Consider the following 27,364-nt stretch of genomic DNA (forward strand, 5'->3'; position numbering starts at 1 on the left):
GCCGTGATTCTATTGGTTCTTAAAAACACATCCCTCGCAACGCATCCTTGGACATCTCTGGTCGAAACACAGCCAACTTACTGTTTGCTGCTGTAGGACTGGATGAGTCCTGTTTTTCTAATGTTGGCCAGACTCTCAAAAAGGAGTCCAAGTTATCCCGCCTTCGCCCATGAGGTCTGCCGGCTCCTCGGTTCGTTCCCTTTTCGTGGTTATCTTGACCCACAACTCAAAATATGGGGGCGCGATTTTATTTAATATCTTATTCAATCAAGGAATCTTTGTTGAGAGGTGATGTATTAAAACAACCATTACGTTTTACATACATATATTAACAACAAATAATTCTCGGCTACAAGTGTATAAAAATATATCAAAGTGAGTATATACATAAACATTATCATGTCAAATTATCACAACCCTATTTTTTCACTTTTTCTTCGCATTCCACTCCTTTAGAAGTTTTTCTGTCAAGGCGAGATTCTCGTCTTTCTGTGAACAAAGTTTTTGTAAGTTGTGTATAGTTAGATAGTTTAAATAAAAAAATATTTGGGGAAAATCTTACGCAGATCGACCTAGCTCCAAACTAAGCAAAGCTTGTACTGTGGGTACTGGGCGACGGTATACATACTTAAAATCATGGAGACTATATAAAGGAGCCAAATCTCTATGTATGAAAAGTGTCCATCAAAAAACAGTAATTAGGCGGCGCCACCATGCACCGAAATAGTACCAAAAATAACCTACGTAATTTGGTCGGGTTATTTGTTGCCTTATATGGTTCATGTTATACTCATGTCCCAGAACCTAACTAGCGCCACCGGAGAGATTAGGAACTATTATTTAAAGCTGAAAGCGGTCACTTTTGCAACAATTCTGCCATAAGAGATGGTCATCCTTTCTATACCATCCATACTTAAAATAGATAAATACATAAGTACTTATATATGTACATAGAAAACACCCCTGACTCAAGAACAAATACATGCCCTTACCGGAATTCGAACCCGGGACCATCAGCTTCGCAGGCAGGGTCACCCAGTAGGCCAGACAGGTCGTCTTGTACAGTCGCCATCAGATATATCGGAGCGACCGAGGTGTTCACAATATCTGAACACGCACTCTAACGCCCTGACAATAGAGGCGTCAGAGGCGTATCTGACGCCGAGGAAGAGGGGTATCTGATGGCGACTGTACAGCATATAACAACTTTTCTTGAATGGTTACCTACGCAAAATATTTTGACAGTTTTTACCTTTATAAAGCAGAACCTCGCGTAGTTTTCCCCTAAATGTTTGTTGGCCTCGGAGTAGAAGGCGCTGGGAGGGATGGTCAGCACGCCTGCCTCCTTGGTGAACTTCTTCGTGAAACGGTAGTCCTTGTACTTGTCTGTTTCGGATGACAGGTCGATTTTGTTCTCTGTCGAAAGGTTTTTAGACTTTTTAGAGGATTTAAATTTGGAGGATGGGCAGATTTGTATGGACACTGGCCCATGAACCAATGAGAATAAGCGACGGTAATTTGCAATTTCTATAGTTGTAATTCAATAACCGGTTAAAGTGACCGATGTTTTTTTTAATGTAGGTTAGTAGCACGTGCGGTGTTACTTACAGTAGACAATGAGTTAGCCGTAAGAGGCCGGTGTCGATTTTGGAGCAAAAATGTAAAATTGATAGATTTAGTCGTTGAAATTATACGTTTTGTTACGTAATATCTAAATAACAAGTATTGGTTTCTATTAGCACGTCTTCTCATCTTGCCTTTTAATAATGAGGTCGCGAGCGTGCGTCACCAGTAATATATGAAGAGAATAGGCAGTTTTTAAAAATTCATCGAAAAATTATGGTGGTAAATTATGCAAATTGATGTATAAGAATAGTTTCAGCAAATGTTGTAGATTGTTTAAGTATCAAAATTACGTTGAAATTAAAACTTTCATTTCCTCGAACTCTAAATCATATAACAAAAATGTAATCTGATAAAGGTCAAGTACAGAATATGTGTAATACACTTACCATTTTTAGCAGTCCAAACTTTACGAAATTTACAAATAAGAGCGACGAAATCAGTGCTTTACGCGCGTTTACATAAACGGCCATCAGAAAAAAAATCATTACTAATTTAGTCTGTTTTCAAAAAAATGATCTGATAAAAGGCAAGATAAGAAGACGTGCTAATAGAAACCAGTACTTGTTATTTTAATAAGGTAACAAAAGGCGTACAATTTCACCGACTAAATCTATCAATTTTACATTTTTGCGACTAAAATCGACACCGGCCTCGTAAGGGCCAGTTTGGAAACTGAAGACTATACCTAAACCCGTCCAGTCGGCGACCACGAAGTACCCGCCGTCGGGTACGGTTGGGTTGAACCCGTTGCTCTTCAGCGCGCCCACCAGGACGTCCCTCTTGGCCAGCAGCTCTCGGGCCAGCGAGAAGAAATAGCAGTCGGGGGAGTTGTAGCGCTCCAGTTCAAACTCGAGGGAGCGGGCGACGGCTTCCTGTGGGAAAAAATATACTACCCTCAACCGGGGCAAAGATAGATATAACTCCGTAATAGATAGATACAGTCTAAGGAAAAAACGTGCCTCGAAAATCAAGAAAATTTGATTCTCTTTCAGAGGGCGCAACTAGTTTTGGCCTACAGTCGTATAGATGGCGTTGACGGTTTCGTTTGTTATTTAACAATTTTAACGCATATCAGTGAAAGAACATGGGTCAAAATCATAAAAATAATTAATGCAAACAAAAAAAAATCATTTATCTATATTTAAATACATTCTATCGTATTTTTATAAATCTTCATTTTTAGTTTTAAAGTGTGTCGATAGATGGCAGTGAATTTACTGGGGTTACAAAATTTACTATGACAGTACCGCTCTAGTATAAGTTACTCTACGAGGGGCGTTCAATAAATTCTCGGTATGTGAATGAAAACAAACAAATACGATAAGTTTAATATTTTTATTTTTCAATATACTCCCCCCCTATGTTGATACACTTAAAAGATCGATCTATTATTTTTTTTAATCCCTCATAAAAATAATTTTTATCTTTGGTGTCAAAATGCTCCTCCACTGCCGCCTTCAACGCTTCATCGTCAGAAAATCGATTTCCACGCAGATCCTTTTTAAGATTGGGGAACAAAAAGAAGTCACTGGGGGCTAAGTCCGGACTATACGGTGGGTGAGTAATAGTTTCAAACCCAGATTCAAGAATAGCCGCCTTGGCAATATGAGCAGTATGCACAGGGGCGTTGTCATGCAGAAGCAGAACACCTTTGGTTAATTTTCCTCGCCTCTTGTCTTTGATTGCACCCCTTAATTGACGTAGAATATTAGCGTAGTACTGTCCTGTGATATTTACACTCTTTTGTTTGTAATCGATCAGTAATATTCCTTCACAATCCCAAAATATTGTGGCCATGACCTTGCCAGCTGAAGGGATGACCTTGAACTTCTTGGGATGAGCTGTACCCTTAACGTGCCACTGCATGGACTCCTGTTTACTTTCTGGGTCGTAATAATGAACCCAGATTTCATCTCCAGTAACTATCTTTTGCAGCACCTCATCAGGATTTTCACCGCACAGGTCAATAAAATCGGAACAACAAGCTACTCGCATATCTTTCTGAACCGGTGTCAACATTCGCGGAACCCATCTCGCACTTACTTTTGACATATTAAGATGGTAATGGATAATATCATGTATGGTACCAACAGAAAGACCGGTTATTTGAGCTATTGATTTTACCTTCACTCGGCCGTCTTCCAATATAAGTTTTTCCACTTTGATAATATTTTCTTGTGAAGTAGCTACTACAGGCCGGCCTGGTCTAGGATCATCTTCAATACTCTCTCTCCCACGTTTAAATTCACTTGACCACTTTTGAATGGTAGATAAAGAAGGAGCAGACTCACGGTAAACACAATCCATTTCTTCTTTTATAGTTTTTTGATTTTTACCCTGATTGGTCAAGAATTTTATTACGGCTCGATGCTCTAATTTAATTAACATTGTTAAATCGCTCATGGTGCTCACATTTGTTCGGCAATTGCAGAAAAACAAGAACATATCGGTTTGAATTTTACTTTTTTTTTTTAAGTCTATGAATGACTCTTAGTGGCCAGTAACAAAAGAAATACTCAAAAAGGTTGTAAGATATCAATATCGAGAATTTATTGAACGCCCCTCGTATGACCGGGGTGAATTTAATAGGGATGGCTGGGGTGAATAGGGACAAAACATAAAATGTGATTTACCTGACAATATCGCCGAAAATACCCACACAAATGGTATCATACAAAACTTACAGTTATTTTAAATCGAATGATACAATTTGTGTGGGTATTTCTGAAGAAATTGTCAGGTAAATCACATTTTAAGTTTTGTCCCTATTCACCCCAGCCATCCCTATTCACCCCGGTTGATGGTAAGTGTTCAGCTAGCAGTTTTTGAAATAATTTACCGCTTTTTTAGATCATAATACGGTTGCCAAAAAATATGAATAGCATTAGCATTCAATAGAAAAAAAAAACATCAACATAGGGTCTAAACGCATCATCATACATGTGTAGGTAACTAATTTTGCACAACAGTTTTGATTCTAATAATGCGTAAAATTAATTTTGATCTAACTAATCAATTACTATTTTTGTAAGACCAACTAAAAATAACAATTCTGAAACAATGATATCCGCAATCCGCGGCACGTAAGGCCGTCAGAGCAGCGTACGGAGTTGGACCTGAACTCGCGAAAGAAGACAATATACAGTGTAAAAAAAAATTAATGGGCCCTGGAGGGAAAATGCCTTAAAACCTTAAGTTAGCTCATTTTACTTAAAGCAAACATTCTTTTACTTAAAAAAAAAAACTTTTATTAACTGTATTAAATAAAAAATATCATGTCTCGCCCGGGAATCGAACCGACAAAAAAGTCCAAAGATAAAAATTGGCTATTTTATTCCACTAGTCGATACAGTTAATGTTAAAATTTCTTCAAGAAACATTAATTTAGGCTAACTCATTGGTCGTACAAAATATCCATAAAATCGATAATTTAGTACATACAAGAACATTTTCGGACAAGCGATTTGCAAAAAAATCTTTGAATGCAGTTAGGTTTCTTTTTAAAAATAAAACAATGTTTCCTTAAAGTAAATTGAGCTAACTTAAGGTTTTAAGGTACTTTCCCTCGAAGGCTCAATAATTTCTTCCACTGTATAATGCTTGGGATTTCAAAGGGTAACCGTCACCACAGAATAAGTAATAGTATTATCATACAGAACGGCAACGCAACGCCCCGCCCCGACTCAAATTACCTCGCCCCGCGACAACAGATTGACGGCCGTTTGCCGACCGCTCTGTACTGTTTTTAAGCAACTTACACAATGACGCATGCCGCGTATACAGACGTGCCGTTCACACATAGAAACGCGTGATTTTTAGGGTTCCGTACCCCAAGGGTAAAAACGGGACCCTATTACTAAGACTCCGCTGTCCGTCTGTCTGTCACCAGGCTGTCTCATGAACCGTGATAGCTAGGCAGTTGAAATTTTCACAGATGATTTATTTCTGTTGCCGCTATAACAACAAATACTAAAAAGTACGGAACCCTCGGTGCGCGAGTCCGACTTGCACTTGGCCGGTTTTTATTTTTGTTGTATAGCGTGTCCACCCTGTGTCGTCACTGTACCTGTACGGGTGTGCAGCACGTGTACACGCAGTTCTGGTGCACGACCTGCAGGTTGCGCATGAGCGGCGCCGGCCCGTACGCCCAGCCGATCTTCCAGCCGGTCACCGAGAACGTCTTGCCCGCCGAGCCCACGGTGATCGTTCGCTCCCACATACCGGGCAGGGTTGCTGTAGTGTAGATAAACCAATATAAATAATAAAGTTTCTGCCAAAGAAATCATTTTTTTTTAAACCTCGGCCGCAGACCGCTAGCATATTGCCGAGTAATCTTAAGTCCAAAAAGGGTATCAACCTCGGAATGAGAGATAATAAGCTGGAAACTAGTATAGACACACCTTCATCGTGGCAAAGAGAATAAATAGTATAGAGGGTTATTGTCACTAGATTAAGTTTTTGCTTGTATTACTAACACTCTATGGATGCATTTGTTTGTCCGAAATAAAGAAATTTTATTATTATTGTCATAGTAAATTTTGTAGTTACAGTAAATTATCTGCCACCTATCGACACACAAAATATCATAAATGTATATATATGGTAGGGTGATTCAAACTAGTACGAAAAAAAATGACATTTATTTTTTACTCTCACCATCTACAAATAATCTATTGCATTAGAAAACACTCCAGATTCTTTTATAAAATTTTAAATTGATATTTAGGGGTCAAAATTAAAACTGGTTTTTTGAAACAAAATAATATATGGATAAATGTTTTTTTTAGAACGCCATGACTGACCCATGTTCTTTCACTGATGTGTTAAATACCAAACGGTGTCGTCAACGCCGTCTAGCCGAGCATAGGCCAAAGGTGTGGCGCCATCTATTCGAGAATGACTTTTTCTTGATTTCCGAGACACGTTTTTCCCTTAGACTTTATTTATCTAATACGGAGTTACATATTGTGATAATTTCATGATATTCTGCGAATATAAATTCATTAATTAAAATAAGTAGGTTGTACGTTAAAACGTTAATTAGGGTTCCGTACCCAAAGGGTAAAAACGGGACCCTATTACTAAGACTCCGCTGTCCGTCTGTCTGTCTGTCTGTCACCAGGCTGTAATTCATGAACCGTGATAGCTGAAATTTTCACAGATGTATTTCTGTTGCCGCTATAACAACAAATACTAAAAAGTACGGAACATCATATTTTTTTTTTGTTTTATCATTCTCTTATTTTAGAAGTTAGAGGGGGGGGGGGGGGGGGGGGGGTTAACCACTTTGGAAGTGTCTCGCGGCAACTATTCAGTTTAGAAAAAAATGATATTAGAAACCTCAATATCATTTTTGAAGACCTATCCATAGATACCCCACACGTATGGGTTTGATGAAAATTTTTTTTTTAGTTTCAGTTCTGAGTATGGGGGACCCCCAAAATTTATTGTTTTTTTTTTCTATTTTGGAGTGAAAATCTTAATGCGGTTCACAGAATACATCTAATTACCAAGTTTCAACAGTATAGTTCTTATAGTTTCGGAAAAAAGTGGCTGTGACATACGGACGGACAGACAGACAGACATGACGAATCCATAAGGGTTCCGTTTTTTGCCATTTGGCTACGGAACGCTAAAAATGTATTTAGTCCCAATCCCAGTACGATGACACATTGAAAGTCCACAACAGTTTTATTGAAACAACAAACCATACAGTGTTTACAAACTTATTACAGGGCAGTATGGAATTTGATGGTAATATGCCGCCATCATCATACTACCCTCACGGCCGAGACGGGCGCCTAGGAGGTCGGCGACTGTAAGGCTGCCATCGAGGACGCTGCGGACTCCCTCAACAGAGCGAGAGGAGACAGAAATCAGAAGTCAGCGCCGCAGCACCTCCAGTCCCAGTCAGTCGTCACACTCTGATGAGGGCAGAATGGAATCTGATGCTGATTTCTCATTTTACCATGATGAAGATGTATACCTTTCCAGCTTAATATTATCTCTTATACCGAGGTGAAACCGTAATTTTTTCTGAATCAATAATAGGGAATATTACGCGAAACTCTGCGTAGGTGGCGCCACTATCACAATCTGAGGGTCTATCGCGAAACTAGAAAATAGAAATTTCGTTATCGATAGAGAGCGATAAAGAGGCAGATAGCGAACTTTCGGATTCGTGTTTCCCGGTAGGTCCTCTGTAAACAAACCGCCTTGATGCATCAATGTCATATTTTATTATCTCTGAAAACTTGTCAAAAACCTGTTAAATAAAAAATAAAAATAAACATGGCTCGGCTGTTTAAATTTATAGTGCTAGTGCTACAATCTGATGGCAGAACATTGCAGTAATATCCCCTAATAGAATTTGCTAATAATAATGTAAACAAACCATTTTACCTTCATTACTTCGTAATCTCGCTCTTTAAAAGGCCAACCATGACCTTATCAACAGTCTATACTATACTTAAATATTTTATTTATATATTTTTTTAAAATTAAATGTTAATTATTAATATTTCAGGGAAAATAACCTTCGTAAAAATGTTAGGTTAATATGTGTCAAATGCTAACAAAATCTGTCATAATTGTTTACATTATTTGCAAGTTCTATTGACGACGAGGTTAACTAGTCAAACCAAGAAAAGTCTGCAGAGATTTTGACAGGTTTGCAGTTCGATTTTGCAGGTGTTATTTTAAACGTCAAACTTCTATGGAATTATAACACTGGCACTGCGTGTGCTGTCAAAATCGCTGCAGACTTTTCTTGGTCTTACTCTACGAGTATGTAAGTCACTCACCGATCCTAATATGCTCATGTGGTTTATACACGATCCACTCGTACACTTCGTCCGACAGACACAGCACGTCGTGCTTCTTGCACAAGTCGGCGACAAGCTGCAGCTCGGCGCGCGAGAACACCTTGCCCAGCGGGTTGTGAGGCGTATTGAGGATCAGCATCTTGGTCTTGGGGCCGAAGAGGCCGGCCAGCTCGGCCTCGTCGAGCACCCAGTCGGCGGATGTCGCGGCGCCGGATTTTTTCTGGAATTAAGTAGTTGACAATTTTTTTTTATGGTATCAGTCGATCAGGTTTGTTTTGAGGATCAAATGTCTGTATGGGACCTATTGTCTTAAAGCAATACAAAAGTCACAAATGATGGTCAAAGTCGCCCCCGAAAACCGTTAAAGCCGTTTCCGAGATCGCCGATATATACTCGTATATACAAGAATTGCTCGTTTGAAGGTATAAGATAAAATACTATTTGCGCCCGGCCGAGGACGGTGAATCTTGGTTAGTTGGGTGTTTATTATGAATATTTGTTCCTGAGTTATGGATGTTTTCAATGTATTTATCTATTTTATATGTCGTTTAGTAGGTACCCTCCCACAACATAAACTTTATTGGGCTTACAGTGAGACTATGTTGATTTGTCTCAAAATATTTATTATTATTTATACCTATTGTTTAGCTTTAATTACAGTTACATTCGGTATAAGCGCGGAAAGTAAGCAATTCCAGTTCTATATAAGTAAAATCTTTACAAAAAATAACTAGCAGAATATAAAACAATTGAGTTGTTGTTCGGAAATACAACGGTTATTTACGTTAGTTATTTTATGTCCTATTGTATTCACAATAATGGCATCAACTATATAGTGTGCTGCGTAATATTTAGTTTAGATAACGACGCCTGTTCATAAAAAAATAACTGGACAACTCGACTGCACATCGTTCGATCGCATCGTCAGAACAACGTTTGGTTTTGCGAGCCACATTAGAGCGTTTCATAATCCGGACAAAAATTGTTGGAGTCGCCATTGCCGGATATAACAAGGAAGATTAATAAGTAAATACATATTAGGGGACATCATACACGGATCAATCTAGCCCCAAACTAAGTACCTTAAGCTTGTACTATGGGTACAAGGCGACGATATATACATATCTACCAAGATGAATACATACTTAAACATAGAAAACACCCATGACTCAGGAACGCGTAAGTATCTGTGTTCATCACACAAATAAATGTCCTCCGGGATTCGAAGTTTGGACTAAGCCGGATCGGTCGTCGATTAATGACGATGGTGATAAAAATTAACTTATGTACGAAATATCTATTGATATTTACCAGTCGCTTTTCGGTGAAGGAAAACATCGTGAGGAAACCGGACTAATCCTAACAAGGCCTAGTTCCCCCTCTGGGTTGGTAGGTCAGATGGCAGTCGCTTTCGTAATAACTAGTTCCTACGTCAATTCTTAGGATTAGTTGTCAAGCGGACCCCAGGCTCCCATGAGCCGTGGCAAAATGCCGGGATAACGCGAGGAAGATGATGGTGATAAAAATTAAACGGTACTTACAGGTTTCAAGGGTATGAATTTAGGGATGCCGCCGGCCATCTTGATCATGAAATCATAACAGTCGAAGAAGGGCTCGATGACTATCACCTCATCGCCTTCGTCCACGTGCCCTAAATATAAAATAATATAAGTATGATCCAACTATATTATAATTCCAGATAGGGTACAGGCGTTCCAAAACACGACTTCATTGTACAAATGGTACAGTTGTTCTTTAATCGCGCCTAGGCGAGTTATAACTGAGGAGTTTCTTTTCAAAGGGGCTTATTTATCTATGTAATCCATACAAAAATAAACCCATTTAAGTAGGGTAAAAGGGTTTATTTTTGTATGGATTTCATAGAGAAATAAGCTCTTTTGAAAAGACACTCCTCAACTGTGCGCGTGCACGTTACGTCACGTCACGTTAAAAGAGAAACACACTGAAAGAGAAAGTGTAACTAAGATCAATGTTATGCGAAAATTAATCAGCAATAACTATTAAATTTAAAATTTAAAAAAAACACCCTACGCCTTATGCCAAAAACGCCTTACATTATTTTGGAAAAGGGCTGATACTCTTCAATTCAAAACTGTTGGATAGATTTCTATCAAACATAGCTAAGAACCACGATTTCACATAAAAATACAAAAATCGCATCGAAACCATGTACACAGACAGACATACTTACTTTTTCTCTGCACCTGACTGTACATACAAAAATATGAGAAGTTTCCGAAATATTACCGTGTGGAAATTTCGCAATTTTGACAAGTTTCCGATGGCACCTCAGAAGGTGTAGCGCTCGAAACTCAGCTCAACAACTATTGTGTAGGCTCACCTAAAATAGCAGAATAGAGTGCCTCGTACGCTCCGCTGCTAACCAGCACCTCGTTTTGGGGGTCGATCTCTCTCCCTATTAGAGGCGAGTACAATTTGGAAATCGCTTGCACCAGACGGGGATGGCCCTGAAAATTAAAACAAAATAAAATACTACGTTCAAAATATAATCTTTTAACTGTAGTTACTCTTATTAGGTAATTGTTCGCTTCTTTTGCTTCTGAAAGTTAAGGACTTGAAAGTCTTGAAACTAATGATTTCGGAATTGGTCCCATAGTAAAAGTTGTTCAGTATGACCTATAAATTCACTATGGCTGATGACGAAAAATATACCCTGTATGATGCAGTATTTTACCGTATACTTGCTTCGTTACATTCGTGTTATAGTATTTTATCCCATTTTCGTAGGTCCATGGCGTTCGTACTTGCCGTGTGCCGGAGTGGGCTTCCCGTCTGTAATCGTGCTGGCAGTTATAGGTAGTGTGACAGGGACAACATAATATGTATAACGTTACCAATACTTTCATGCTTGCTTTCTGTCTTTGTCATATGATGCTACGAGTATATAACTTTATATAATTGCCAGTGTAGGAGCACGATAAGGTTTATTGCCCTGTTACAACATAATTACCGTGCCACATTCCACAACTATTTAAAGGAAAACAAATCTTCCTAACCCTTCGTGACCTTACCCGGTTCATTTAAGATAGATAGTGAAGAAATCACTTACATAGTCTTTGTGGCATTGACATAAGATCTAACTTTACTTTCGTTGAAGTATTTTTTCCAATAATTGTAAGTACAACTCAAGCACATGATTTACAATGAATGGGATAGTTGGGTCAATAAACTTTTAAAGTTCTTATCTAAATATATGAATAACGTTATATAGATAAAGACAACACACAGTCTAAACCGTTGTCGCTTTGAAATATGGAACATCTATTCTTCAAATGTTGTGGAGCTTCACTAAAAAAGGTTGTTTTTTAATGTATTGTATTCTGGTTTAGAAAGTACTAATCGTATGACTCCTTGTACGCATTAAGAGGAAACAGAACAAGCTCTTTTCCACATAAATAGTTCTCTATTTTCTTTTTATTTTATAAATAGACACGTAATTATTGCAAAAAAAAAAACATTAGTTTAGTGTTTAAATTTCGCGCAAAAACGCTCCACGCTGTCACGTGATCTGGATGACGTAAATAAAATAAGAAAGCCTTTTTATTTGTTGCATACAAAAAAAGAGAACAATAATGTTGTTTCTAAGTGTAAGGAGTTGGTTGTTAGTAGTTAGTTTTTTACATATTTTGTGTTTTTTTACCTATCTTAATTTCTAGAATGTTAGTATTTTTAGTATTTATGACGTAACGATGTGATAAACAAACTGCTGTCAGTGCCAGAGGACCACCAGGTTTAACAACTTGTCTGTGCGTGTTTCTCACACCGTGACGTCACGCGCTCCGATTTGCGTATGCAGTCACGTGATGCTGGGCATTATTTAAATACTTTTATTTATTTTTAATTAATTAATTACGCATATTTACACTAACAAAATATGATTTTCAGCATTCTAATATTCCCTGCTGTGGTAAAAACATAAAATATTATATATTCGCGATTCATGTCAGCATCCCTATTACAATGAGTTAGGAACTTCCAAAAATTTTTTCACAATTTGATCGCTCTTATAATAATTGAGTCACTTAACTTCAAACTCTGGTAAATCCATCTGTCCGGTTATGGGATTTTGGTATAAAGAAAAGGTAATAGAGTAGATATTTGCTGAGAGGGTCGAATGGATTTGCCCGAGTTTAAAGTTAAGCAACACAATTACAAATTTAAAAAAATCAAACATCGCTGGATCATACCTAAAAGGTTAAATAAGAAAGAATCTGTGTATGTTTTTGTGGAGAAGCATTCATCCACATTCCACTTAAGGTTAAGAATAATGTAAGCCAGAAGCCACTCACAAATCCTCTCGTATACTGGTTGAGGAGTGGGTTGTCGCCGGTTGTGATCTCAGCCAACGCCTGTGTGACATGTTTGGGGGCGTGATAGTCTGGAAAACCCTGCCCGAGGTTCACAGCAGGCTTGTACTTGGCTACTAGCTCAATGTACTCAACCCTGCAATGAAAAACAATATTTGTTTTGAACTCTCCATGAAATGTTTGTGATAAACACAAAAATAAATTGGCCCTTACTGTGAACTGTGCCCTTCTAACCTATTTTCAAACCCAGGACCAGGCTGCATAGGCAGGGTGCCTACCAACTAGGATAGGAGGTTAAATATTAATCTGCATGCAGTTTTCTTTCTTTTTAAAAATAAAAGAATGTTATCTAAGTAAAATGAGGTAACTTAAGGTTTTAAGGTACTTTTCCTCCAGGGCCAATTAATTTTTTCCACACTGTATAGTGATGAAGTGAAAGTATTCATATGCAAGTTAAAAAGCATTCATAATAAATATGTATATAATCATTATTATCATTAAACTTTCGTATGCTTAGGAGCAGATCTGCTCCATATGTCCAGTTGATTGTCACGATTGCTATTTATATGGCATACGAAAGGTTATTAATTGATCTGGGGGCATGGCAGTGCCCGTGGCAAGTCAAGCAAAACAAAGAGACACATCCGTACCATCCTTTTCTCGAAGTCACTCAGGCCACTTTCTACATACTGTAATTTTGAAATAGCTAAAGCTGGAACCCTGTATTTTCAGTGATAAATAACATAAAGACAAAACAAGAAAGGCACTAATAGTTTGTGCCAAGCTAATGTCATATTGTGCAGGAATGGTAAAATAGATAGTAGATGATGATATGTGCGTGATGTTAATCAAATTAATTAGTACCTTATGTATTTTGTTGCTATAATATATATTTGTCAATGAAAAATTGAGCACCTAACGGATTTGAACTCATTGTATTGTAGTTCGGGCGATTTTCCGCAACTCGACGACTGGCGCCTATTTTGCGTGACATGGATTTGAACTCAATGAAATAGTAATTATTTTAATTGGTTTGTTTAAACAGCATTACATTCTAAGAGCTTTAATATGTTGTAACATGAATAGCTGATAAGATAAGCCTTAATATGCTCATGTCATGATACCTATTTATTTAGCATCTGCCCGCAACTTTTACTGCACAGAATTCGTACTTTTAATATCCCACTTCCACAGTAACTTTTTGTGATCATTTTTATAATAAAAACTATCCTATATCCTTTCCTGGGACTCAAACTGCCTCTATACAAAATTTGATATAAATTGGTTCAGCAATTTAAGCATGTAGAGGTAACAGACAGATAGAGTTAAGTATTACACAGTACACAGCATTTATAATATTAGTAAAAATGTAGTCTGAGAAATTGTTGGTAACCAAGATATATGGCATTCAGTTCCTAAGCCAGTCCAAGTCGCATCACACCAATGATTTTTGTTAAACTTATGCAGTATGAAACTCATTTGATATTTACAACAAATTGTGTTTAGTCAGCTTAAGTGAAGTTCTGTAAAAGTTACTTAATATATTTTTTTTATTTTTTATTTTATTTATTTAGGCAACAAACAGTCATATACAAAAATGATGTAATAATAAGCAATGTGTTAATAGACCTTGAGTGCCCTACCTTAATTAAATAATTTCTAATCTAAAGTAGCTAGTGTAGGAGCAGTAAGCGGAAAACAAAGTTATCATTAATTAACAAACTTATCAGTAACTTGAAGTGTATCTATATTCATTCATCCATGTATATGTATGCACGGGCAGGTTGCTACATCCATCCGTCCATATCGTCCGTACATACATCCACATCGAGTACACAAAGAAAGTTATAAATTATTTGTGCATAAGTTACCTATTACAATGTTAAATTATGTTGTAAGACTGATCCATTTACATTGAATGAGTTATGTGTGCATTTGTAATTGCTATGCTTACTAATATAATATGCTGACATATTTTACTGTGTACATAGTTACAGTGTAAGTATAAATAAATCAATTTCAATACACAATAATATAGGGTAATCATGAGTGCCTACTCATGAATATTCTTTATATAATATCATTATAATATTCATAAACCAGTATGATAGGGATAACACAATGATAATTATTTACACATTAAAATTAAATCTACATGTACTGCTTGTTCTCTGTTTGACCCGAGGGTGAACTGGTAGAGAATGCCTTCTGGCATTAAGTTCGCCTTTTGTACAATTACTGTGCAATAGTTTAAATAAATAAAGGGCTACTTACAAATATTTTGATTTAAGCAGCAATTCAAAAGTAATTAGTTTTTAAAAGCATAGCGGGCATTACGTAACTTTTTAATTATTTCTCACTTACCATACGCTTTTTTCGCCGGCGCCATAGCGTGCTGGTAATTTGAACTTGTTGTTCATAGTAGCGGTTGTTACAAACGTAGCGGCACTAGTCCTACTGGCAATATGACTGGCTTGGCTGAGAGCAAAATGCACCTTTACGCCTTCTGTAAGGATGTGACAACCGCGTAACATTATTTAGTACACTGTAATAGCTATTTGTTTTACCATTATAACCATAATCTCTTCTATTTGCCTGCCTACTCAGCCTACTAGATAAGAAGTATAAGAACCAAGTAATTATCAATAAACGTCATTACGCGACCGTTCAGTTACGTGTTTATTACATGGGTAGGATATGACAGCATTGACAGCATTTGATCAGCTTAAATAGATAATATTGGTATATTTTTAAGAGTATATATAAATATTTAGCAATGATAAAGCAAGAAAAAATTAATACATCGCAGCTGGAGTAGATGCAGAATCTATTACGTTGCGTTTAATAGTAACGCTTATATGATATCTGAACAGACTCGGGTATATATTTGACAGTTCTTAAGGCACGTTCAAATGCTGCTCAAACCACGGATTTAGATTTTAATAAACCGGATGGAGTACACGGGCCAAAAAGTGTGTCCACATGAGAAGCCAAAGTGGGCGGTTGCATCTCTTTTTAATTAGGGTGACCATAAGTCATATGTATGTATGGAATGTATAGTTTGGCCAAGATCTTTTTTCATTCATGCATAGGGAGTCAGAGAGAATGGATATAGTTTTTTTCTCCTCTGTAAAACGCTTCACAAAACCTTATTTAATTTAGTCGTTATAAAAGCTGTTACTGATGACAGACAGACTGACAGACGGACAGCGGAGTCTTAGTGATATGGTCCCGTTTTTACCCTTTGGGTACGGAACCCTAAAAATGGTCACGTTTTTTTCATTTGTAGTCTGCCTCTTTCGCACTCATGGTATGTTCATATACGTAATGGCTTCTCTTTTGCACACTTCAGCTATTCTTTAAGCGTCATCGTAGTTAATTGCACCATTTTTTTTTAAATTTGCCGCCTTTGTGTACTGACGGAAATGTGTGTTCAACCTATATAGAATATTATGTATAAATGTGTCTGTAATATTTAAGGATTTTGAATTTAAATTTTGGCAATTATATAGCTCTCATTACGTGCACAAATAAATCATTTATCTATCTATCTATCAACCAAATAATTAAACATGCCGAAATAAAGATATACTTATTTAGGTAAACTTATTTTTACATTAAGTAAGTACGTATGTAATAAGAACTCTGTAAGGCCGATTCACATCGTGCCGACATCATAGTCACCCTAATGAGTTTGACAATGTTTTCTTGTATTTTTATCGTAAACTTTAATAGTTGAGGCTTACCTGTGAAAAGATATACCACAATCAACAAAACTTTCACTTCTGCAACCTTTCACACAACATCTTTTACCCATTTTATACTTTATTTCGCAAATAAATCTTGAGCGCCGCCATTCATGTATTTTGAAATTTTTTTATCAAGTTGGGGATACCAATTAATATTCAAAGTTACTACAATGTCTACCATATTAAAATTAATGTATTTTTTGTTGTGCACATGCTTGGTTAAATCAGTTAATAATATTGACATTATAACTATTTACAAATTACGTAAAAGATATCAGAACCGCACTCTGAATATAGAACTTAAATAATATAAGAAGGTATTAAATTTTAGTAGTTATTGATATAAATACTACCAAAATGGTATTTTTTTAACATTGGCAACATGTGCGAGTGGGACACCGCGACCCACTTTTGCTATCTCATGTGGACCGTTTTCTCTAGTCTGGTACGAACACCTTTCTGGCTCGGTGATAAGGTTCAATTTAGTATGGCAAAAAAAGTGACAGCTCGCTCCTGTTTAGGGTATAACTTCATGGCTCAAACTAGCGGATGCATTCGAATCTTTGATCTTTGACACCGCCGCTTTGATTCGAATGAACTATATTGCGCGCCATTAAAGCCTGGAATATATGATCACGCGCCATGTTGCGGAATTTCACTGGAACTATTTTTTTCATACTATACTGAACTGTGTAGGGTTATACAAGAGAATAAATAGCGCCCTCTTGACAATGATCATATATTACTGGTCAGGCTTTACAAAAAATTGGGTAAGCTCCGGTCATATATATATAGCTTGTAAAAGGACTGTCTCATTTGAAACATAGACAGAGAGAATTATATTATCTTTGTCTTACACTAGTACTAGCACCAAAAAGAAAAGGATGAGTATAGTTTTAAAAAAAACAAAAACTTTTATTTGCATAAAATATGGTACAACAAGATGATATTGGAAAGGTTTTCCCGTACAGTGACATATTTTGCTGGTTAAGCATGCAAATGTTATCTTAAAGTTATAAGTCTTAATCTATTAGATTGTTTACTTAAAACTATAATTTCTATTTAATATTTATGGACGAATGGTTCTCGTCATCCACCTCTAGCGGAAAACCTTGCCATTATTTTCTGTAAATATCTCAACAGTGGCTCTTAGTAACTTGCACACGCAGTGGTCACGCTCTGGTAAACGGTAAACCACGTTCGTTGGCACGTGGGCTGAAACTGGTTGAGGGGGAGCAGTGATTACATCATGGTCTTTAAGCGCAGCAATCATGAAGAGGACACTCACGAAGAGGACATTTAGATAACATGTTAATAGACGCTAAGTGTCCTGTGGACTCTTAATAGACGAAGTGTAATGGCTCCTGTATACCATGGCCCAGTGTAGGCCAGTCCAAGGGTCGCGTTTATGCGTTAGAGGGAGCAAGTGATATTGCTATCACATTCCACCGCATAGCTGCGTCCCTTAGACTGGCCTACGCTGGGCCAAGGTGTACAGGAGCCATAACAAACAGGCAAAGATTGAAACAATTATTTACTTTGATTTTATTTATAATTTTAGGTGTTTGCTGCTGTCTTAGAAAAAATATTGTGTGCAGCGGTACATAAAGCCTGACCAGTAATATATGATCATTGTCAAGAGGGCGCTGTTTATTCTCTTGTATAGGGTAACAGTTCAGTATAGTATGAAAAAAATAGTTCCAGTGAAATTCCGCAACATGGCGCGTGATCATATATTCCTGGCCAGGCTTTAATTACGTCTTAAAATTCTCGGGCCTGTCTTTTGTTTTTTGTCTGTGTTTTGTCTTTTTGTATTTATATCTTAATTAAAATAAATTGAATTGAATTTACAAAACACAACTTCGTGTCGTTTTGTAATTTCGGCCCTTAAATTTTAAGAACCCTTATTACTTGTTGCACAAAATACTATTACCATTCTTTTTAAATACATGCCATTACTCAAAGCAATTATTATAATTTAATAGCCAAAGATATAAGCAGGTCTGATAATTTAGCAATGCACAATATGCACATAACAATTTAAGTGTTTAAGTACAGTATGACGATGCTGTCAGTATTCAACAAAATATTCTTGATAAGTAAGTATGATTGTAGAATGTTACATTTATTTGGCCAAATTAATCACCTTGAGAAACTCTATTCTTCTTCTTCTTTGTTGCACTCTTTACAGAGTGGTCGCTTACGTACGCCATTCCTCCCGTAGATCTGCTTTCCGTGAGCATTCGCTTACTGTGGCCGACACACTGGCTTTCAATTTCTCTAACAGGGAATATAAGACTTTTATACATTTAACTCTTTGTAAGAAACAAAGAATGTTTATGCACACTGGCTTTCATTTGGTCGATCTCATCTCATTGGCGATTTTCTTCAAGCCCTGTCACCTCCCATTCTTCCTTGCACAACCAGACGTTCCATGGATGTTCCGTCTCGCCGAGACACGTGTCCAAAGAAATTGAGGTTCTTGAGAAACTAAAGGATGACTCACGTTAGACCGGGCTTCCGGAGCTTCCGGCGCTTACTTTTCTATGACAGGTGATCACGTGATGCTTTCCATAGAACACGAAGCGCCGGAAGCTCCGGCCCGGACACGGTCCGGTCTAACGTGAGTCATACTTAACGCTTATGAATAGGAATAGGTACAAACTTTTTTTCTTTAAAGAAAGAGGAAGAGGTGGTTTTGAGGAACAAAAACCGTATACTCCGGTTAGTTTAACAAACGTTTTGCTCGTTTTACTTTTCAAACTTGCTCTAAGTTCGGTTAAAGATTAAAGTGTCGCCGCAATGTGCAAAAAAAAAACAAATCAGGCACACAAGGCCAAGAATACCTACGTGCGTACGCATATAGCCTAGGCAGTCATATTTGCAAAAGTGACCACATTTCTTTTTCCATTATTTAAATTTCAGGCCTCTTTTGTTCACCGGGAACTTCTTTTCGAGACAGAGAGTCCTACCCAACCATTCAAGACGTAGTCTCTTTCAAAACGCCCCAGCAGACAACACAGGGAGCTGCAGAGAGCGAACTAACTATAGACATCGAAAAATTGGACGTCCATAGACTAAAACAAGACGATACCGCATTTCGCAATCAACTGATGGGCGTTCTTGGAGGCGATTTACTTCTACAAGATGAAAAAATAACAAAGGATACTAGACGCGTGCAAACATATCGTAACGCAAATACATTTCCCATAGCGTACAAAATACAATTCAGAACGAAAATGGCGGATGTCATGTTACAACTCATTTACATGGCTAGATCGAAAATAAAAAGCTTCGAAGTCCACGGATATATCAACAAGGAATCACCAGAGTACCGTGTAGCTTTGATCATACGGAGATTGGATTCTTTGCTATATAAGGCTATGAGATATCATACGGTCATGATAGAGAAGCAAAATGATGGGAAATGGAATAGAGAGAGCACTTCAGTTCTAAATTTGCATCACAAGATTGTTATGGCGCACGAAGATTTCATACACTTGTTCTTCGTACAAATGCATTTACATGAAAGGCTTGAGCAGATGAGTGGAAATCCTATTCACACTCCTAGTCCGCTATAATTGAAGTTACTACAGCAGTGACTTTAATTTTGCTAGACTTATATTGACCGGGATTGTCCGGGATATAGACCGTGATTACCTTTTGTATTATTTTTGAGCTACCAATATTTAATTTTACCCGTGAACAAGATGCATGTAACTGCGTTGAAATATCGGGAGCTCAAAAACAATACAAAAGGTAATCACGGTCTATATCCCGGTCAATATAAGTCCAGTGAAACTAACCGTGAATCATTCAAAACTTGAATTTTAACCGTCTTCTGAACTTTGAATCGAATCTTCAATTTGTCGGGACATTTTTTATTTGTATGTGTCCCGATATATCAAAGACGGCTCGAAAAGGTCTAAGTCTAAGTACTTTACAGTTGGCTCTATTATCATCAAATAGGGATCTGACGAGGGGATCCTGAAAAAATGAAGGGAATTCTTTAAATATTATACAGTAAAACCTCGATAAGGCGAATTAAATCTTCGTTGATACGAAATAATATGCGAAATACAGTGAAACCTGCATGGATAACTGAGATCTCAAGGGACCTGCGAATTAGTCTCACTTAAACAGGTATTTCACTTAGACAGTTTTCTCAGCTATCCAGGTTGAAAAAAATATGTGTCTCATTTAAAAAGGGTCTCAGTAATAGAGTTCAGAATACAGGCTAGTCTGGCTAGTTCAGTTATAGAGGTGAGATAATTAAATGAAACAACCGTTTTTTATAAATACAATTAAATACATTGGAGCTTCTTGTGGAGCCTCCGTTGATCGTCTCGGCCACCATGGACTCGCCTGCTCCTCGGGTGCCGGCCGCCTATCCCGTCATGCCGCTCTCAACGACATCCTGAGGAGAGCGCTCGTCAGCGCCAACGTCCCTGCGGCTCTGGAGCCCCAGATCGCAAGGGATGACGGCAAGCGCCCCGACGGGATGTCGTTGATCCCCTGGCGGATGGGCCGCGCGCTGGTGTGGGACGCCACCTGTGCAGATACGTTGGCGGCGTCCTACATTTCAGCCACCAGCAAACAGGCCGGGGCGGCGGCTGACGTCCGAGAACGCTTCAAGGTAAAGAAATATAGTTGTCTCGGCGCACACTACGAGTTTGTAGCATTTGGCGTCGAGACACTAGGCCCGTGGGGTAGAGGGGCACGGGGGCTCCACAAGGCGCTCAGCAAACGCCTAAGGGAGGCCACAGGTGACCCTCGCGCAGGCGGCTTTCTCGCGCAAAGATTGGCCATAGCAATCCAGCGCGGGAACGCTGCCTGCGTGATGGGCACCCTACCACAAAATCTTGATAGGTATTTTTAATTTTTAGCTTTAGTTATTACAATTGTAGTTAGTTTTAGTTTTATTATTTTTTTATGTGTAATTGTTATATTTTTTTTGTAATACTCTTTGTATTCAACATTAAAATATTAAATACATATTTAACTGACTTGTACTAGATAGTCGTGAAGGAAATCGTTGGTTACCTCGTTAAGATGAAATAATATCCAGTAGGTACAATTCAGTTAATTATTTCGAGTTACGTAGGTTAAGGCTTTGAAGGGAAGCGAATGCCATATTATTTCGTATCAACGAGGATTTCGCCTTATCGAGGTTCCACTGTATAAGATTTAAAGAATTCCCTTCATTGTTCCAGGATCCCCTACTCGATACTTAAGTCGAAAAATTAAATTCTACCTCTATAACTCGATTTTTTTTTGTTTTATCACCTCTATATCTCGAAGTTATTTAGTAACAAACCTCTGTAATTCGACACTAAGACTGACACGAAATAGTAGATAACCAAGGGTTGAAAGGCACACCCATCTCTGTCGAGGTAGTTTGGCGCTCGAACGCAGTAAGATATGGGAGACAAGTGGAGACAAAAGTGGCTCCCATGTTTAAAATTCATTTGTTTACGTTTCATGTCCGTCTTTGGGTCACAAACTTACATATGTGTACCAAATTTCAACTTAATGGGCCCAGTAGTTTCGAAGAAAATAGGCTGTGAGGCTGTGACAGACGGACAGACAGACAAGACAGGCGCACGAATGATCCTATAAGGGTTCCGTTTTTTCCTTTTGAGGTACGGAACCTTAAAAAACAGCGTTTTTAAGTTTTTCATACAAAACTTATTTTTGCTCCATTTCGTTTGTTTTATAAACTGGAGCTATATAAACTAATTACATACCTAGATATACCTCATGTCATTGTATGGGCTAAGTTTCGTTACAATCCAGTACGTAGTTTTAAAATGAGAACGAAACTCCGTTTGTATGGGAAGGTGAAAAACCATAAAAATTTACGGTGGGGAATAAAAAAAAACAATAATAACGCTTTCTCTGCTATTCCTACTGAAAGATATATAAGACTATCCCGTTCTGACAGTTCCCACCCCTCATGTGCCTTATCCAGTTTTATACTATATTCATGCCCGCGCGAAAGTTTCTGAGGTGCAATATGGCCTTCAGGTAAAAAAGTTTGGAGACCCTTGTCGTAGTCGTAGCGCATGCGATTGTCACCTTGGCTAGGCAGCTAGGCACCCTGATATCGACCCATTTATACTTGGACATCCATGCCCCATGGAACACTTGTTATGGTAGACATACCAAGAAAGCAACATAAGTCCACAATACATACATACATACGTCATACAAAAAAAAACATAAAATCTTAACGTAAACTAGAAACTAACAAACACAAAAACTATTCACAACATTCGCCCCTCGCCACTCCAGACTCCAGACGCAAAGGAGCCCGTCACGCTCGCCGCGTCGCCGCGTTGAACAGCGATGGACAATTGGACAACCTTTGCAAAAGGAACAACCCGGAGCGAGGGTCATGACCACTCTCCCGCAACCGTCCGCCCACTTCCCCAATAAAAGTCTTACCAAGAAAGTACCTATTCAATAAAGAAATAAAGAGGTACTTTACCATAAAATTATTGTTTAAGATAATCAGCTACTTAAATTGCTAAATATTACAAACCTATTTACGTTGTTTTAAAACTCCACGTGTGATGATCGCATCTATGAAACTCAAGATAATTTTAATTTTGATATGTAAGTATATACTAATAATTACGAGTATTGAATATGATAAAATTGCATACCCAAAGGGTTCCGTACCCAAAGGGTAAAAACGGGACCCAATTACTAAGACTCCGCTGTCCGTCTGTCTGTCACCAGGCTGTATCTCATGAACCGTGATAGCTAGACAGTTGAAATTTTCACAGATGATGTTGCCGCTATAACAACAAATACTAAAAACAGAATAAAATAAATATTTAAGTGGGGCTCCCATACAACAAAAGTGATTTTTTTGCCGTTTTTTTGCGTAATTGTACGGAACCCTTCGTGGGACTCGCACTTGGCCAGTTTTCCTTATAGTTTCGCCATGTCCGTCTGTCCGTCCGCAGGAATAAACTATTATTATTAGTACTTTTCACATTAACACGATTTAACTTACATTAAATACGAATTAAGTGTATCTCTATATATGTTACCTCTTCAGAGATAGTTTGAGTCCCAGGAAAAGACATAGGATAGTTTTATCTCAGAAATCATTGTATGGGGAATCAATAACCGCTGAACCGATTAAAATTTTGGTATGGAGATAGTTTTGAGTTGTGGGTAAGGATATGAAAGTTTTTTTCCCGAAATCATACCGTCAGGGTGTAAAAAGAAAAAGGGGGGTGAAAATTTGTAAAGGGCTTCAACAATTTCTCTAACAGGGAATATAAGACTTTTATACATTTAACTCTTTGTAAGAAACAAAGAATGTTTATGCATTTTGACTAATAGCGATCCCTTTTAGGGGTGAAGAGGGGGTGGAAGTATGAGTGGAAAATTAATGAAAGCATCTAGCCAAGACACTCAGACGTATAGTTATAACGAGATCGGGCAGGCGAAACGTATTCGCATCGCTTGAGAGGGAGTGCTATGGGGCATGCGTTTAGTTCTGCGATGTGATCGACATCGACGGCCTGGCGCAACTGAGCCTTGCGCAGGCGTGCCAGTGAGATTCTCCGCGGAAGGGTAATCTTGAATTGCTGTATTTTACACTACCCACTTCATGTATCCGGCGATCGTGAGTGGGATAGAAGACATGCCATCACTATCGTTAGAGGCGCGATTTACGTCAAAGGGTAGATTAGATTCTATAGCTCTAAGATACCTATCTTTCTGTTTTAAATAAAGTATAGAAATACTATATAAGGCGACGATTTATCCTAATAGAAGTTCATTATAAAACTGACCGCTGTTTACCTCACTCCTCCTGCTTGGACTCCCATAGCAGTGTACATTTTTCAGGTTTATTCATTCACTAGCTTTTGATCGCGACTTCGTCTGCGTGGAATTAGTTACTTGGGTAACTTATTTTTTAACCAATGAGCTATTATTGTTTCTCCATACAAAGTTCCACCTCCCTTTCACCACCTAAATGTTACCTGCTAAACATTCAGCTTGAGGTAGCCATGGTCTCCCATCAGTAGCGTCTCCTGCAAAAACTTGTACAGCAAAGTCTTGCAGGCTGATTCCGCATACAAATTTCCACACCCTTTTCACCCCCTTAAGGGGTGAGTTCTGGGATATATATATATATATATTTAAGTATGGATTCATTACTTTCATTAGGTGTGGCGGAATCAAAAAAGAAGTATCCAAGAATTCAAGACGTGGTGTCTTTTTCCGAAAAAGGCAATTTAAATTTCATCACCCGCTTAATCAAAAATATGAAATCCTATTTAAACATGGAACAATTCAGAAGCAACGAAGAGTTGTTCCGGCGTCAGATCAGAGGCAACTTAGAGGATCCAGTGCTTCTTGAAGGAGGACCGTTTAAGAACAGACGCGTGCAGTTATACGAGAAAGACGACCAACAATATATGCAGGCTACCAACCTGCAGTTCCGAACTAAAATCGTAGACTCCATGTTACAACTCGTTTACATGGCTAGACATCATTTGAAACTATTCGAAAGATCCCAGTACGTGGATAAGAATTCAGACGCCTACCGCATCGGTACTATTGCTAAAAGACTGATGCTTATGTACAAGAAATCGACTAGAATTTTGGAAATACTAAATGTAAGGCAGAAAAAGAACCTGTGGGTTGTTTTCGGGTCTAGTGCGCCCGCGTTGACATTGCACCATAAGGTGGCGAAGATGCACGTTGACTTTAACTACTACTACGAAGTGCTGAAGAGGCTGCACACTAAGATCAGGCAGATAAGACACATGCCTCGAGAGAAGCCTCCGTTTAAGAGAAGCCCACATTGATGATGTAGTACAAACAAATGGAGTTTGGTGATGGGAAAAATATGTATTTCATTAATAAGTGGACGAGCTCCCTAAAACCGCCTTTCCATAAAACGTAGTTCCCATTTTCCTCGCTGGATATTAAGATAATTGAAAATATTTTGATACAATTCTATACAACAAGTTGTTATATACAGAATTGTGTCAAAATATTTTCAATAATCTTAATATTCAGAGAGCAAAATGGGGACTTAACAGCTATAGTTAAAAAATATTACTTTAAGTCCCCGGCAAGCTCGGTTCTCTATACAAACCTAGTTACGCTCTCATTTTAAAACGACTGACTAGATTGCTCTGAAACTTTGTACTTACAATAAGATAAGGTATATATCTAGGTCTGTAATTAGTTTAATGTAGCTTCAGATACCATAATAAAAAAAACAGCTATTTTAAGTTTTTCATACAAAACTTGATTTTGCTTTATTTCGTTTGTTTTATAAACTGGAGCTATATAAACTCATGTCATTTTAAGTGCACAGTTTCATTACAATCCAACACGTAGTTTTAAAATGAGAACGTAACGTTTGTATGGGAAGGTGAAATCCGGCCGAGCTTGCCTGGGACTGGATAACGGGTGGTGGGGCGCGGGCGGGCGGGGGTGACTGCGCCTAGCACGAATCGAGTCACTTTTGGTGCGGCAGCTAACAGCTAAAGTTTTTGGGGTTCCGTACCCAAAGGGTGAAAACGGGACCCTATGAATAAGACTCCGCTGTCTGTCTGTATTTCTGTCTGTCTGCCTGTCTGTTTGTCCGTCTGTCACCATGCTGTATCTCATGAACGGTGATAGTTAGGCAGTTGAAATTTTCACAGATGATGTATTTCTGTTGCCGCCACGTTGCCGCTATAACAACAAATACTAAAAACAGAATAAAATAAATATTTCAGGGGGGCTTATATACAACAAACGTGATTTTTTTTACCGTTTTTTGCGTAATGGTATTGAACCATTCGTACGCGAGTCCGACTCGCACTTGGCCGGTTTTTTTTCAAATAGCATGATTGATTGATTGGTTGATTCATTTATTTATTGGTACTGATCATGTGGTCATACACTATACACTGTCAAACATTGGTTAAGTAACAAGGGTTCCGTAGATACCATTACGCAAAAAAACGGCAAAAAAATTACGTTTGTTGTATGGGAGCCCCACTTAAATATTTATTTTGTTCTGTTTTTAGTATTTATTGTTATAGCGGCAACAGAAATACAACATATGTGAAAATTTCAACTGTCTAGCTATCACGGTTCGTGAGATATAGCCTGGAGACAGACGGACAGACAGACAGACTTTCGCATTTATAATATTAGTACCTATGGATCTCGAACGGATTAGGCAGCATTTTCGCTTAAATCTCCTAGACGTGATTTTTTCCGATATCATTAACAAACATCGTCATATTTTAACTATTTACAGAAAACCTTAACAAAGCATACACCTAAACTCTCCTCAAGAATCTATCTATTAATAGGTGAAAACCGCATGAAAATCCATTCAGTCGTTTTTGAGTTTATCGCGAACACATAAACATACAGACACACGCGGCGGGGGACCTTGTTTTATAAGGTTTAGTGATTCTTAAAAGTATCACTTTAGAAAGTAGCAGACCGCTGGCTAGGAGCATAATATATCGTCACATCGTCAGTCATCGCCTTCCGGCCCTTTGTCAGATGATGATGATAATTAGATGCTACGATGCTACGAATTGTAAAAATATTCAGCCCGTTGTATCGCGGTGGAAACACCGTCAGTTGATGACATGAACTAGTAATAAAAAAATTCGGAACTGTCAAACTTTTGTTCTAACTGACAGGCTGATATTGTCCGGCGGACTTATAATCAGTGGGATATAAAAGTGGGGGGGAGGAACGGGGAACAATAACTCCTCGGTGTTTTTCTACTTCTATTTTATTCTTATAAACCATACTTCCATACTAAATC

General features: G+C 38.0%; 3 protein-coding genes across 4 annotated transcripts in view; 2 read left to right on the plus strand and 1 right to left on the minus strand.

Annotated features, from left to right (window-relative positions):
* Positions 1-15,418, minus strand: part of LOC134755171 (kynurenine aminotransferase) — a 74,891-nt gene extending 59,473 nt beyond the window's left edge. The window contains exons 1-9 of one of the 2 annotated variants that reach the window (XM_063691677.1): positions 15,164-15,418; positions 12,782-12,935; positions 10,813-10,939; positions 9,992-10,101; positions 8,430-8,670; positions 5,693-5,859; positions 2,312-2,498; positions 1,253-1,416; positions 429-489 (exon numbers count right to left, since the gene is read on the minus strand). In XM_063691677.1, coding sequence (XP_063547747.1) covers positions 429-489; positions 1,253-1,416; positions 2,312-2,498; positions 5,693-5,859; positions 8,430-8,670; positions 9,992-10,101; positions 10,813-10,939; positions 12,782-12,935; positions 15,164-15,333 — 1,381 coding nt within the window. In that variant the 5' untranslated portion in view covers positions 15,334-15,418. Of the gene's footprint in view, positions 1-350; positions 490-1,252; positions 1,417-2,311; positions 2,499-5,692; positions 5,860-8,429; positions 8,671-9,991; positions 10,102-10,812; positions 10,940-12,781; positions 12,936-15,163 lie in introns of those variants that run through there. The other variant, XM_063691676.1, reaches the window with a different exon arrangement.
* The window catches only part of LOC134755207 (uncharacterized), a 417,347-nt gene that overhangs the window by 148,766 nt on the left and 241,217 nt on the right, over positions 1-27,364 (plus strand). The gene's annotated exons all lie outside the window — the stretch shown is intronic.
* On the plus strand, positions 18,560-21,782 carry LOC134753786 (uncharacterized). Its single transcript, XM_063689725.1, has 4 exons — positions 18,560-18,647; positions 19,474-20,118; positions 20,868-21,184; positions 21,762-21,782. Exons 1-4 carry the CDS (start codon positions 18,608-18,610, stop codon positions 21,780-21,782), a joined length of 1,023 nt encoding a protein of 340 aa, XP_063545795.1. The 5' UTR covers positions 18,560-18,607.

This window comes from Cydia strobilella, chromosome Z (genome assembly GCF_947568885.1).
Source record: "Cydia strobilella chromosome Z, ilCydStro3.1, whole genome shotgun sequence".
Taxonomy (NCBI): Eukaryota; Metazoa; Arthropoda; class Insecta; order Lepidoptera; family Tortricidae; genus Cydia; species Cydia strobilella.